The sequence below is a fragment of the Apiospora aurea genome (assembly GCF_038362705.1).
Source record: "Apiospora aurea strain CBS 24483 chromosome Unknown utg000005l_segment0_segment0, whole genome shotgun sequence".
Classification (NCBI taxonomy): domain Eukaryota; kingdom Fungi; phylum Ascomycota; class Sordariomycetes; order Amphisphaeriales; family Apiosporaceae; genus Apiospora; species Apiospora aurea.
The window spans coordinates 4,414,739-4,428,620 of record NW_027117392.1 but is presented as its reverse complement, the minus strand read 5'-3'; the positions used below and the strand labels follow the sequence as shown (position 1 = coordinate 4,428,620).

The window sequence follows — 13,882 nt, the reverse complement described above, 5'->3', positions numbered from 1 at the left end:
TTATTTAGCCTGGGCTATCCGTTGAAGCCGCCCCGTCTAGTTGACATCAAAGTAGTGTGTACCTACTTACTGGCCAAGAGGGAGGAGGTAGGCATATCTTGAGATTCCCTCCCTCGTATATTGCAAACTACATGTATGCTTGTGATACCTGGTGAATCAACCGCCACGTCCCTTGCATATCGAGGTAGCACAGCGCGTCAAATTGTGCGTTGTGCTACGCCGTGTCCACGTTCCAGTTATTTGCTGGGGGTTTGGCACAATCACATTGTCAGTCAGAATGACTGACAGTTGGCGATCTTGGCCGTACCTGCATAAAATGTGGGCGAGAGTTGAGTGATTGGCCGGGCTTTTAAGATTCTAGTGACTTTACTAGTGCCGGGCTTAGGCGAGTCTAAAATCGGTCCAGGAACCAGAAGCAACGACCAACGCGCTTGCACGCACCATATTCGGGTGTGCTCTCCAGCGGCCCCAGCCAACACGCCACACCACCTCACCTTCACCTGAAGCCCATCCTTCACCTTGAACGTTAGAAATGCCACCCGAGGCATGCTCGCAATGATTCCTTCAATGTTTGGATGCATGCGGCCGAGGGTCTCGAGAAGCACTCACGGGTCTACAGGCACAGCTCCCTTTCACCGGTTGGTATTTCCATCTTGCCTTGCTTGGTTACCTACCTGAGGTCTACTAGGAGGCGCGCTCGCTCGTATACCCATCTCCGCTCATTTCGGCAAATTGCATGCTTACTGTCGTGGGTTTTCAAGAAAAAAGGACCAGGTTTCTTATCTTTCTTCAGCGGAAACGCATCCCTTGAACCCCCGGACCAATAGGTGTGCTTGTGTTGCCCAAAAGCATTTTCGTGCCGCAACGGGAGTTCTCACACAAGAGGTCTTGCTTCTAGACCTGCCACCTGCCAGATTGCCGGTCTGTTATTGCCTGTCTAGCTGTGGCAATAAGATGATCAGGACAGTGCTGGATTCGATTCCGCCCTGAACCTGAAGAGATGAGGGCTCAAGCTCCTCTTGCACCATCCCCACAACGCTTAATCGCGTCGATACCTACTAAAAGGAGCAACACAAGGAGCTTTGATGAGCCAGTCCCTCCCTTAAGTTGGAGGGAACCGCTTCTTCTGAGCTTCTAGCACCATCGGGGAGCATCAATGTAATCTCCTACTGGTGCTAATCTCCCCGATATCAAAATCGCGCCGGTCGCGGCTTTTGACTCGATAAACAGCGACCAATGTTCCGGTGGGACTAGGTGAGATCCGAGGTTCCAACTTAGGCCACTTATCATTTAGGCACGTCAAACGTAAGCAAACATGAAGGATGGAAGAGGCAATGGAACAGACCATCTGAGGCCATCCAACGAACCACGAGCTTCTTGTACCAAAATCAACCGCCGAGGAACATTGGACTCAATTCTTGCAGTACACGGAACTTGGGATTTTCTAACTCAGGTGCTCTGTCCCAATTCAGGAAGCACTTTGACATCTCGACATCAACTGAGGTCCACACATACCCGATGCGCAAATCCCGCTCGATCGTCGTTCCCCCGATGTTTTGGGCAACCCCCCACAAAGTTGCTTAAGGAAAACACAGGCTCCACCATCGCTGCGATGCGTCCTCTGCAGCCTCGTCATCAAATGAATGAAAAGGAATGCGAGGTGCAACTAAGGTTGCAACAAGGGTAGTATCGTCTTCCTCGACGTGCCGAAGCATACCATAGCTCTGCAGCCGATGACGAGCACACCTAAAGACAAACAAAACAAACAGAGGTCGGTAGGTATGAACCAATATTGGCACACCACTAACAGCCAGCTCTCCGAACTGCACTCAAGGAAAGTACCCAAACTCACTCGAGTATCGTGGATGTGTCCGGTGGCCTCCTCCGACTCTGTACCGCTGCGGCGTCCGTCTATCCGCCATATCGTTGCCCCAAGGCGCACCAAGCTCGAGGGATTCGTCCTCGCAGTCGACACGGTATCGCGGAGCCGGAAACATGCGCTGTTGCCGCATCGTGTCCTCGTGGGCAGCGCCCATGCGTGCCCGGAGCCGACTCTCCTCCTCCATCAACCGTGCAAACCGGGCTGCCTCCTCCCGCTCGCGCCGGTTGGCTCTGTCGCGTTCGTCCTCGAAGTTGGCGTGCCAGTGTCGATGAGCAGACTCCAGTCTCTCGTTTTCCTCTCGCTGATGCATCTTGTTCAAAATGTGCTCGCTGAGGGCTTCCACTCTCGGGAGAGTGGCAATGTTCTTTACAGGTGTGGCTGCTCTCGGTGGCGTATTCGTGTATTGTTCCTGCACCTCAAGCTGTGCCTTTTTCCCCTTCTCGTAGGACTCGAAGAGGGCCTCTTGTAGGCGCTTCTGTTCCTCCAGCTCCCATCTTTTCTTGCTGTCGACGTCGAGCTGTGCTTGCTTGCCCTTCTCGAATGAGTCATGGAGGGCGTCCTTCATTCGCTGTTGCTCTTCCAGCTCCCTTCTTCTCTTGACATCTTCGTCTAGGCTTTTGGATATCTTCAGGATCTGGTCGAGAGAGTCGCCATGTTTCTTCATTTGCGCCTCATGGAACTCGTGCGCCTTGAGTATTCTGGCGTGTTCATCGCCGTTCTTCTTGGCATGGCTGCCATGAGACTCGTGCATCTCGTCCACCACCGTTCTCAGTGACTGAAGATTGCTACCGTTTTCTTTGGTTTTGGCGAAGGTCTTGTTCAAGGCGTCATGGTGGGCGGCCCATTCACTACGGCTCAGGTTGTGACTGGGCTCCCACCAGTTGCTCTGGAATGAGAAGGCAGGTTGGTCGCTGGAGTTGCCCATGAAGCTACGAAAGTAGGCGAACTTGCGGGTCGCCTTGGCTCTTTCGAACTCTTCGTTCAAGAGCATGTCGATCGGATCAGGCATCATGTTTGCTGAAGACTTCTTGCTCTTGTTCTTCTTGCTTGATGATTTCTTCTTGCGAGGTGGGCCAAAGCAATTCATACTGCCCGGGGTAAGGAGTCAAGACGGGTTATATTCGAGGTAGCCGACCTGCCGTTTCCTTCAAGATGACCTTGAGCACAACGAAAACTCGTAACCGTCTAGCCATAGTCCAGCTATATATCCTTCATGCGAGTTTAGGACACCGACCTTGGCAGCCTTTGAGCGGTGTCTTTGTCTGTACCTGGCCACATTCGCCTGGTAGCTACCAATACCGATTCTATGCACATGCATGTTTATCAGGCTCACATAGAATCTTTCAAGGTTTGGGACGCATCTTTTATGTTTGCTGACCGCATCTACATCAACAACGCTTCCCTGGAGCACTCATGCAACAATCGCAACTATCCTTGCCGACGAACAGGAGCCATATTTTCTGAGACATGTACATTTGTGGAGTACAAAGATGGCTGCGGTGAGTTCCCTACCATACAATCGCAACCCGCTGCAAAGCTCGGGTCATTGCCTACATGGCTATTTATTGTCTTAAGATGCATGTTTTTGTCGCTTTGTTCGCCAGACACCGCTCCCAAGAGAGGATGTGCTTTTTGACTTGCCGTGTGGAACCAGTTTTCGATCCTGTCGGATTGTCCGACCTTGTACTATCTCCTCGGGGATACTGGCTACCTTCAAACTTTACGTTATTTGGGGATCCCGCCATACTAGTCAGCAGCCGTGTCTTTGCCCTCTATAATATATCGAGAAACATTTAGATGTGGCACCCAATCAGGTTTTGACTCAGGCTTGTGGGAAGAGTCTTATTATGGTCAAGCCGATCTTTATTCATTGCTTTTGGTACGTAGAGAACCAGAGCCGCAGGGGGGACTTCTTTCGCACAGCGGCTCGAAGGCAGACGCAAACCGAACAGGCCAACACCAAAGCCAATGTGCAGAGGCTGTCCTCCCGTGCCATCATCGAACCCGAAACCGCGAATTCATTTACATGCTCCTCGTTGTGTTGTCGACCATTTCCTTGGGCAGACCAAATCAGACGGGTATTCATCAAGTCGCGAATCGCCCCGGTTCCCTGACCTCTAACTCATAGTGTACAAAATGCAAAATCAAGAAACGAGGGAAGGGAAGAAAGAAGAGGGACGCCATGTAATTCACGCGAAGAATATCAGGACTTTCTCAAGAAAACGAGATATCATTGTTGCCTGTTGATGGTTGTGTGTCAGCTTGCCGGAGATCTTGATGTTAGGTAGGGACAGCATAGACTCACCAGGCAACGCTTCCATGGTCGATATGAAAGAAATCTAGGATCAAAGACACTCCCCATGAAGAAAGGTGAGGCGGAAAGGGGTCAGCTACTGGCAGCCAGCCCAGTCAACCAGCTCGCTACCCACCCAAGCAAGCAGCCATGTGGGTGAGCGCCTTCTAGCCCAAGCACTTGCCGTGTGCTATGTACCCGAGGTACTCGAACAAATCGATTATTGCTAGTGTGGACCTTTTTTTTTTTTTTTTTTTTTTTTTTGCTGGGCTTTCCTATCCAGTCGTCGGCGCGTAACCGCTGTGATTCGAGTAATACCAGGCCCCGACGATGATCAAGATGCCCGCAACGCTGGCGACCAGGCACCAGTAAAACCTAACCGCCAGGTTGCGTGCCGTAGGGGCCGGTTGTATGTCGGCACGGGTTTGGGTGTGGGTGTGGGACTGGTATCGGATGCGCCACGCGCGGATGTATCGTTGTGACAGTGGCTCCCGCTGCTGTTGCGCCTCAATATCGTCTCCGGGGTGGACGTTGCCATAGGCCATACGGTTGTTGTCACTGTTGTTGCCGGCACGATTGAAGGGGCCACGGTAGGCAGGGGGCGGAGTCGTGGGTGCCGTAGCAGTCGTGGTCGTGGCTGCGGTGGTTGTGGCCATCTGACCCTCGCTGCTGTTGCCACTGCTGCTGGGACTACCGTCATGTCCCGTGGCGTAGTGTCGGACAGTACCCGTGTCGCTGATGATGCGCAGGGACGCCTGCGCGCTTGTGCTACTCTGCTCCGCGTTCGTCTGCTCCTGTTTCTGTTTCTGCTGCTGCTGCTGCTGCTGCTGCTGCGCTTGGTGCAGGGTGCTCGACGCGTGGTGCAGACCCCATCGCGGATCCTCGACGACGCAGGAGCATCGGTTCAGCACGCAGTGGCGGCAGAAGCCCTCAGTGGCGATGCGCGACTTGTTGTTGCTGGGCGCGTCCATGGGAGGCAGACCGGGCGAGTCGGGCATGAGACAGGCGCAGTAGTTGGTCTCGCAGTGGCGGCAGGGGCCGTCGTAGAGGATGTGGTGGAGCGCGTTGGTCACGACGATGGGGCGGTCCTGGTCGTCGTCCTCGTCGGTGCCGAACTTACGGGACGAGAACTTGGAGCGCAGGCTCGTGGCGGAGTCTTTGTGGCGCACGGCGGACGGGCGGCGGCTGTTGACGGCGGTCTGGGAACGGGAAGCGCTGCGCGAGACGGTGCAGATAGAGAATGAGGGGGCGCGAGGCGCCGCCGGGGTGGTGGACGTTGTGGGAGCTGTCGTCCGGGGCCGATGTCGTGGGGGTGCTGGGTCGGCTCACGCGGTTGTTTGCACGGTAGCGGTGTCCGATGTCTGGGCCCGGCTCGCCGCCGACGAAAATGTCGTGGTCGTCGGAAGAGCTGGTAGCCGGGGGGATACGAAGAAGAGGAACCAGGTTGGTAAGGACCAATGTTGTTGTCTAGGGGGAGACGGTACTGGGTCCGTTGGGAAGACGCCCGTCTGGTGGTGGTGTGCTTGTCAACGAAGGGGTCGCTGGAGCGGAGAACAGAGCCTGTGGATACAGACTGCATGAGCGGGAAAGGCTCGGTGGCCTGGCAGGTATGAGCCGGGTTGCTTAGGTCGCCGCTCGTGTTGTAGTCGCTGACATCGTGATGAACAACGGTGTCGTCACCAACAGCATCGTTGGCTCCCGACACAGTGGACACGCTGGTGTCCTGGGGTACGCCGTCGACGGTGGTGGCAATCAGCTCCCCCTTGCCGGCCAGGATGGCGTTCACCAGGCCCTGGTCGAACTCGCCGCTGGCGCGGTTGACGAGGGCAGAAGGGTTGGCGAGGCCGGCCTTGGCGCGGGCGGCTCGTTCGGCCCAGTACTTGCGCGTCTCCTCGCTGTTGCAGGGCTCGACGCTGACGCTGACGTAGACTGCCTTGGGGGTGGTAGGGGCTGAAGGAGCGGGGTGATGTTGGTGACCCTTGGTGGAGGAGGAGGAAGATGTAGGAGCAGATGCCATGTTGTTTGTCAAGAAAAACAAAGGCTTGATTCGGTTTGGGTTGGGTTGGGATGCAGTTATCTAGCGAGAAGATGTAGTGACAGGATGGCAGAGTGGCATGTCGTGGTTGTTGTAGGGTACGGGGGTGGTTGAGGTCGATTGTCACAGGGGGAAAAGTCGAGTTTGGTCCTGTCTGCTGTGTAAATTTAGTAAGGGCTTGAAGAAGAATCAAGGACTGGTTAATGCCAGAAAGAGGAGGTTGTGCATATGCAAAATGTGTCAAAGTGAAGGTGAAGGTGAAGGGGAGAGGGAGGAGTAGGGGAGAGGGCACCCTTAGTTGAGGTCTCGAAGTAATGCGAATTTTGGTCAACACCGAGTAGTATGTGATGAATACAATTAGGAATTGAGTCAAAATGAGGTACAGTAATGGGATCATCAGACGAGGATAGGTAGTGGCGAGGAGTTGAGAAGACTGAGAGGGACTTACCACGATGATCTGGACTCCTTGGGTAAAGAAGTCGCCGAGCTGGAATTCGTAGGAGCTTTTTTTCTTCTTCTTTGGGCTGGCTGGAGGATTTTCTGTGAGAAGGGAAGGCTCATCCAAGATCGGCGACTTTTTTATAGAGGATTGTTGATTTGTTGTTGTCCCACTGGCTGCGGTTTGCAATGGCTGCAAGTTCGGCGTGGTGGGAAGGGTGGGAATGGGGGCACCATTCAAGTACTCCAGCTACTGGACTGTACGCGTTTGAACAGCTCTAGGCGAATTTAGCGGGTCAAAGTCAAAGGAACAGAAAAACAATGAGCTCAAGACAGCACAAAACATGATGCGTTGTGAATGCCATTGATCACACTTTACAAATGGCCGACTGACTTCACCCTTATCTCACCATCTGTTCACATGTATTTAGAAGTAATTTACCAGCACCAATGCCCTTGATTAAAATTTGTCCGGTACCAGCTATCAACTCTCCCGAGTGCACTATATACTTAATTCTTGGGCTTCACATCACCGGTGAACTTCACGCTCTGGCTTGCCTGGCCGGCGGCCTTCTTGTCCGCAGCGACGTTGTTGTTGAGCTTCTTCTGCTCCTTGTCGATCTTGGCCTGGTTGTCCTTTCCGTCCTGGGCCTGCTGGATCTGCAGGGCGGCGGTCTCGAGGTACAGCTTGAGGACCTTGTTCTTGATCTTGCCGTTCTGCAGGGCGTCGGCCGCCGTGCCGCTGGCCGCCTTGACCTCTTTGTTGAAGGCGTCAGTTTCGGCAGCTTCGGCAGTCTCCCGGGCGGCCTTGATGATCGCCAGGTCGCCCTTGGAAACACTGGCGAGGTTGCTTGTGTCAATCTGGACATGATAGGGTTAGAATACCTATAGTATACACAATGGCAAACTGAGACCGCTTGGACTTACAGGGAACTTGGCCTGGGCCTCGGCTAGGGCATTGCCAGCGGTGCCGCTGGAGATCTGGAAGTCGGTATAGGGCCGGACTGTCAAAGCACGCTTCTGCACCTCGCCGATGGGCAGGGACAGGGCCACAGCAGCTAAGGAGAGGATGGTGGCAAACTTGATGATATACATGGTGATGGTGATAGTAATAGGGCAGATTAATAGATCCGAAAAGAGTGATAGTTGGGTAGAAGTGGCCAGCAAACCAATACAATGGACTTAGTAATAACAGCACAGCTGCAAGAGAAGGAGAATGGAAATGGTGATGTTTATTGGAGAGGTATGTAACAGAGCAGACAAGACCTTTCCTATGGCAGGATTGGCTGGCTGTTATATACGATACTCAAGCTGAGGGTCCGAGGAACACCCAGGAAGGCCTCGCTACCACTTCTGAGCCCCAGATGAGCGTCAACAAGCCCCGTCCGAAGCAGCAGCTGCACCCCGTGGACAAGCATCAAGCCCTGCAGAAAGCTTTGACAAGACATGAATGACTTTGTCCACCTACTTGGGCCAGAATTCGGGTCGAGTCCGAACGATCTTCATCGCCCTTTTCCCTCTTCCCTCGTCTCTGGGAGGAGCTGGGCCTATGGACCAATGGCATGGCGCTGAGCGACACAACGTCCCCCCCCGGGCTGCCCGTTATCTTGGGACGAACATGGTTCCTTGGACGACATTAGAGTGACAGATTCGTGGGGACAATCCAGAATAAGCTTCATTTTTAGGTGGTGGACATTCGGCCGATGGAGACCAAGACGGAGGCCTATTCACGTCTCAAGTTGTACGCAGGGGAGTTCGAGACGTGAAGTTGCTTCACACCCCGGCTCGTCTCCATAAAATATACGCCCCCGCGCCTGGTCATCGGCTTTTGGTCCTTTTTTTCTGTTGTTGCTGTTGTTGAAGATCATCTGTACCGATCAGCCGTATATTTGGTTTAGTGGCTGTGCTTCTCGTGCTAGCGAACCGTCAATTGGCCACTTGTGGTTTATAATAAGTGAGGCAGGCACAGCGGCCTTCCTGCCCTATGCTCGTCGCTTCCCTCTTCGCGATCATTGGGTGATAAACTTCTGGTATGCTTCCTACCTAGGCAGCACCTAAGAGGCACATGTATAAAAGCGGTGTCCTGCCGTCGGAATTCCTTACCATGTCAAGCGGGGACTGAACAAGATCCAATTGAACTGGTTTCTCTTTCCGCTTCGAAAGCGTGGTATATATATATGCAAAGTCGTGAAAAGTTGCTAATATCTCTACAAACTTAGTCAATATGATCATCGGCAAAGTGATCACCCCGGAAGATTTCAAAGGCAAACGGGCTGATGTTGCCGAATCCCTCAGCAGGCCCCGGCCTGCCCCGGCCAGCTTCTCGGACCACGTCTTCAAGACCGAGCATGGCGTGGAGCTGGGCGCGTGGGTCTGGCCGGCACCCGACACCGCCGGACCATGCCCCTTTGTGACCTGGACGCACGGCGGCGCCTTTGTGGGCGGGAACCACTTCGCCCCGCTCTCCTGGCTCATCCCGGCCTTCCACGCCCTGGGCTACCACGTTGTCTCTAACTCCTACCGCCTCTGCCCCCAGGTCGACCTCGAGGTCGGCATCGAAGACTGCGTCGACTTCATCGCCTGGTGCCGCCGCGAGCTGCCCACCATCCTCGGCGGCCACGACAAGGTCGATGTCGACCGGTACGTCATCACCGGCGAGTCGGCCGGCGGCTTCATGGTGACCAACATGGCGACACGGCTCCCCGAGCCCGCGCCCCGCGTCGTCGTTGACGTCTATGGTCTGGTCGACCTCTTTGACCACGGGCTCTTAGAGACCATCGACCAAAGCGCCTACCCGGCGTGGGGCTCGGACAAGGCCGACCCGCTGCAGCAGGAGTTCACCGAGGAGAAGATTCTGTCCGTCATCCGCGAGGACCGCGACCCGGCGCACGCCGTCTCCGCGGCCCTCTTCTCCGGCGGCCAAGTCCTTGAGGGCGAGGCCCAGCTCGCGGCCGCGTGGAAGACGTCTGCCCTCCCCCTTACCGAGCGCGTGCGGCTCCAGGCCGCCGTACACAGCTACCTCTCGTCCGTGTGGCCCTTGGGCGGGCGGCACCGGTCCGCCTACGCCGCGATGCTGCACCCGGAACGGTTCGCCGCCGGTGGCAGTGACGACAACAAGGAAGAGGAAGAAGTAGCAAAGAAGGTCCAGGCCTTTGCGCGCACCGTCTCCCCCATGCAGATCCTCGACACGGAACCCTACGGCAGCGGAGCCAAGACGTACCCTCCCACGGCGTTCCTGCACGGCTCGGCGGACACCGCGGTGCCCCTGGGCCAGACGGAGCGCTTCGCCGCGAAGCTGCAGGCCCTCGGCGGCGAGACGATAGTGTCGGTGGAGCCGGACGAGCCGCACGTCTTTGACCAGGTGTACACGGTGAGTAGCCAAAAGTCCGGGGGTGGTTTCCCAAGGCCGACGTGATGAACGAACGAGCGGGTTTGTGTTTGCTGACGATTGCATTGCTTGGGCGTTTGCGTTCAACTAGGATCCCTCTGTCCCTGGATGGTACGACTACATCCAGCCTGTTATTGACTTCGTCGTACGACACGTCGAGAAGTGATACCGTTACCTACTTCAGCTCGGTAACACGTGTTTGCTTACTCACAAAGTCCATTTACGCCAGAATACGACATTACAACGCAGCTTGGGAAACACAGCCAGCGCCACTCTGATGTGTAAACTAAATCAGGAGGCCAAAGTTTGGGTACAACGGTACACTGGTGACAGGTGTCGTCCAAATGTGATGCAGAGACTGTACAACAACGCCAATTGACGTTACTTGGAGTGTCAGGAGCGAGTACTGAAGGAAGAAAAATTTTGAACAATCAAAAAAAGGCAACAATCAGAGTGCAAGTGCATTGTATGTGCAGATGTAAAAGTATATACAGGAGAATGTAATGTACGACCCAAAAACCAAATGATCAAACTAGAGAAAATCCTTTTGCCCTCCAATCCATCCAAATCCTATCTGGGCTCAAAATCGATCCGCCGAGATGTGTGTTTTCGTTACCGCCTAAACCATGAAACGCCGCGCATGCCGTGTTGCTCAAGTAGAAAAGTAGAACAGTAGAAGAAACCTAGTTCCTGAAGTGTCGGCTCTTGATGAGTCCACCTCGCTTCGTAGGGTAGCTTGCGGTCTGGTTGGCGGCACCGCCCTGAGAGAAGACCTTGACCGAGTTGATCAACCAGTATGCGTTCTTGAAGGCGTCCGGGTTGTTCGACACGTACTCCTCGCACGTCGGGGCGAGCTTGGAGCAGACGGGGTCTTGGCTCCAGACCTCCTGCTTGCCGGCCCAGTCGCCACAGAAGGCCGTGTTGAAGACGAGCTGGTGATCTTTGAAGTGAGAGTCGATATCGCAGCCGGGGCCGGAGAACTCGATCATGGGCTCGGGCCAAGTGGAAGGGTTCGGGTTCCCCGAGGCGACGTCCTGGGGCATGGCGGCGGTGCGAGGGAAGAACCAGACTTTGATGGCCTGGGAGGTCCACTCCATGGCGTAGCTGCCTCCTCCGATGGCGTTAAAGCCGGCGCCGAAAGACTTGGTGTCGGTGGCGTTCGCACCACAGCCCTGGTTCCCCTTGCAGTCGCCTTGCTTCTTGAAGGAGCAGCCCGGGCCGGTGTGCAGCGTCATGGTGTTGGCCTTGGCCGAGTTGACGCCCTCGAAGATGTCGATCTCGCCCGAGTTGGGCCAGTTGGGCCCGACGCTCCAGAAGGCGGGCCACACGCCGCACGAGTTCTCGGGGGCATGGGCAATGTCGGCGACGAAGAGACCCTTGGTGTAGCTCTTCTTGGAGACGACACGGGTGGAGTCGCGACCGGGCTTGGCGGGGGTCTTGACCTTGGAGTCGGAGCCGAGGAAGATGGCGTTGTTGGCGTAGCCTGCCAGAGACTTCGCGTTCGCGTCTACGGCGGTGTGGTACTTGACGAAGCCGTTGGTGGGGTCGGCGGCGCTGAAGAAGTCGAAGCCCTTGAAGAAGCTGGAGGAGTCGTAGTTGTCTTGTAGCGAGTAGGCCCCCTGGGACGAGTTCCTGCTGGCTGCACTGCCGAGTCCACCAAGGGACAGCAGGACTGTGAGAAGCAGCGACCTTGACAGAGCCATTTTGCGAGGTCGTAAATAACAAGACAAATGGTGTTTAGAATGGAGAAAAAAAAAACAATCGGGTATATTTAATAAGAGAGCGTGAAGAATGAGCGTTTCGAGTTCAGAATGCACCAGGCAATTTCAAGTCGATAGTGAAGAAAAGGAAGGAAGTTATTCAACAGCGGTCAAACGTTGGCTCGATGAAGCGTAAGAAGTTGTTTATAAGTGAATAACCTGTCAAAGGGATCCAAGCTGGGAAAAGATGGTTGTTCCTGATGAACCACCTGGACTCAAACTTATAAGGCAGAAAGAACAATGAAGAGCCTGAGACTGGATCCCGGCCCAAGGTTGGAACAGGACAATGGCGGCACGAAGACCAGAAGGACAATGAAGGGCCAGTGTTCAAGTCAACCCAGAAGGGCTCGATTGTACACCGCAGAAGCCTAAAAGAGTGAGGCAAAGGCTGGGTAAGTACCGGGTAAGACGAACCTCCAGAGGTCTTGAATAGGAAAGGGAAGCAAGTGAAGGCGAAGTACGGCCGAGGAACGAGGGGGGCCTTTTGCACAAAAGACTGATTCTGTAGTTGAATGCCACGAAAGGGGTCGGGCGTAGGAAAAAGGCACCTCGCATTATATGTATCTAAGTAGGACTCACACATCGCATAGCTTGCCATCCATCGATGGATTGTTGACCCACCGAGGGGAATGTGTGTGGTTCCTGTTTCCCGGGGTTGCTCCCGTTTACTGTATGACACGGAGTGGCTACTGATACGACGCTATCACCACAGCCAATCGTGGCCGCGGCAGCTACGACTGCGTACGGACATTGTATGTTTGGGGGGGGCGCAATGGGCCGTCGAGCTAAGTGCATGGGCGCTGAATAGGTTTAAAATTGCATAGGAGCCGGGAGCAGCAGCTGTGAGGACCAGTGAAAGCCTGAGAGCAGGGTTTCGAGTCAAGACGAACAGTATACAGTCACATGGCGGAGGGTTTGTTTGCAAGGGAGCCCCCGGGAGAGAGGAGTGAGCAAGATCGTATAACTGGAACGGTTATGCGCCGCATGGAGGAAGAAGCGTTTGCCTGCTAGCTCGCTACATGGGGGCTTCGGGACGATCTCTCTGGGGCCCGGGTGGGAGGATGTGCGACGACGAACAGCGCCGTCCAGCCAGCAGAATGCCAAACACGAGATGGTGGTACGGGGGAGGCAGGTGGATGTCAGTCAGGATGTGATCGCAAACGAACGAGACCCAAGTGGGAATCGGTAGGAACGTGCAGGAGCCAATCGAAGGCTGGCCGATGTTGGACTTGGGGGAGCATGCCCTAAGCGCCACATGTCCGGGCCCTTGTCGCTTGTCCAGCGACTCCAGTCCGCCAGCCCGCGCGAGGATTGGTCGACTGCGCTCCTCTTTGAAACATCAAACGAAACATTTCAGTTTGAGGCTCCTGTTTCCCCCTACTCATACATGGCCCTATTATGATTTGCCATCGACAGTTCTAGATTTGGTGATTCTCAACCCGGTTACGTTACGGCGGGCGGCGGCGGTTGGAATTTTCCCACGACTCGGCTGATCTTCAATAGCGATCCTTCATCTATCCGATGCCTTCCTAGTGGCTTTCCACGTTCATGCAACGACAGTCTAAAGTTTGCTATTTTGGTAACCCTGATCAATCCAATCAATCCGTGCTCGCTTCGGACGAGTAGCGCTCAATGTTTAGTCAGCCGCAAGCATTCTATTGCTCCGTCAATGTTGACCATCGGATATCATTCCCGTCTTTTTGTTCTTGCTGACTCCTTGCCTTCTACTTCCAACCTTGATCGCTAGTCGTACACCACTCTTTGGTTACCACGAAAAGATCGCACGATCAAGCAGGTACACGAGAAGAAAGCACTTCGTCACACGATCAATAGATGCCACCTTGCTTCGAGGCACCATACACGACCCCCGGTTGTAAACCTCACGGACGAATGGGCCAATGCATACAAGCGGATGTGCCTGACGCCGTGATAATTCGGTGCCCTCAATTCCTTACACACGACGCCGCAGAGTATTATCTTGGAGCACAGCTTTTGGTGACTGGGTACCTAGGTTGAACCTGGGCGTGGTACGTCTGTGTGATCCATGGATCAATCTGGTAGGAAAAGGAACTTATACGTGATAACT

At 54.7% G+C, this 13,882-nt stretch overlaps 5 protein-coding genes across 5 annotated transcripts; 2 read left to right on the top strand and 3 right to left on the bottom strand.

Annotated features, from left to right (window-relative positions):
• Positions 1–1,829: 1,829 nt before the first annotated feature.
• Positions 1,830–2,969, bottom strand: PG986_007931 (uncharacterized protein; the record flags this gene model as incomplete). Its single annotated transcript, XM_066844153.1, has 1 exon — positions 1,830–2,969. One exon carries the CDS (start codon positions 2,967–2,969, stop codon positions 1,830–1,832), a length of 1,140 nt encoding a protein of 379 aa, XP_066700265.1.
• Positions 2,970–4,873: 1,904 nt separating this feature from the next.
• Positions 4,874–5,419, top strand: PG986_007930 (uncharacterized protein; the record flags this gene model as incomplete). Its single annotated transcript, XM_066844152.1, has 2 exons — positions 4,874–4,957; positions 5,021–5,419. The coding sequence occupies 2 exons, from the start codon at positions 4,874–4,876 to the stop codon at positions 5,417–5,419; spliced, it is 483 nt and encodes a 160-aa protein (XP_066700264.1).
• Positions 5,420–7,158: 1,739 nt separating this feature from the next.
• Positions 7,159–7,743, bottom strand: PG986_007929 (uncharacterized protein; the record flags this gene model as incomplete). The annotated part of the gene is made up of 2 exons (XM_066844151.1): positions 7,159–7,509; positions 7,576–7,743. The coding sequence occupies 2 exons, from the start codon at positions 7,741–7,743 to the stop codon at positions 7,159–7,161; spliced, it is 519 nt and encodes a 172-aa protein (XP_066700263.1).
• Positions 7,744–8,872: 1,129 nt separating this feature from the next.
• PG986_007928 (uncharacterized protein) lies at positions 8,873–10,063 on the top strand (the record flags this gene model as incomplete). The annotated part of the gene is made up of 1 exon (XM_066844150.1): positions 8,873–10,063. One exon carries the CDS (start codon positions 8,873–8,875, stop codon positions 10,061–10,063), a length of 1,191 nt encoding a protein of 396 aa, XP_066700262.1.
• Positions 10,064–10,719: 656 nt separating this feature from the next.
• PG986_007927 (endo-1 3(4)-beta-glucanase) lies at positions 10,720–11,739 on the bottom strand (the record flags this gene model as incomplete). Its single annotated transcript, XM_066844149.1, has 1 exon — positions 10,720–11,739. The coding sequence occupies one exon, from the start codon at positions 11,737–11,739 to the stop codon at positions 10,720–10,722; it is 1,020 nt and encodes a 339-aa protein (XP_066700261.1).
• Between the last annotated feature and the right edge of the window lie 2,143 nt (positions 11,740–13,882).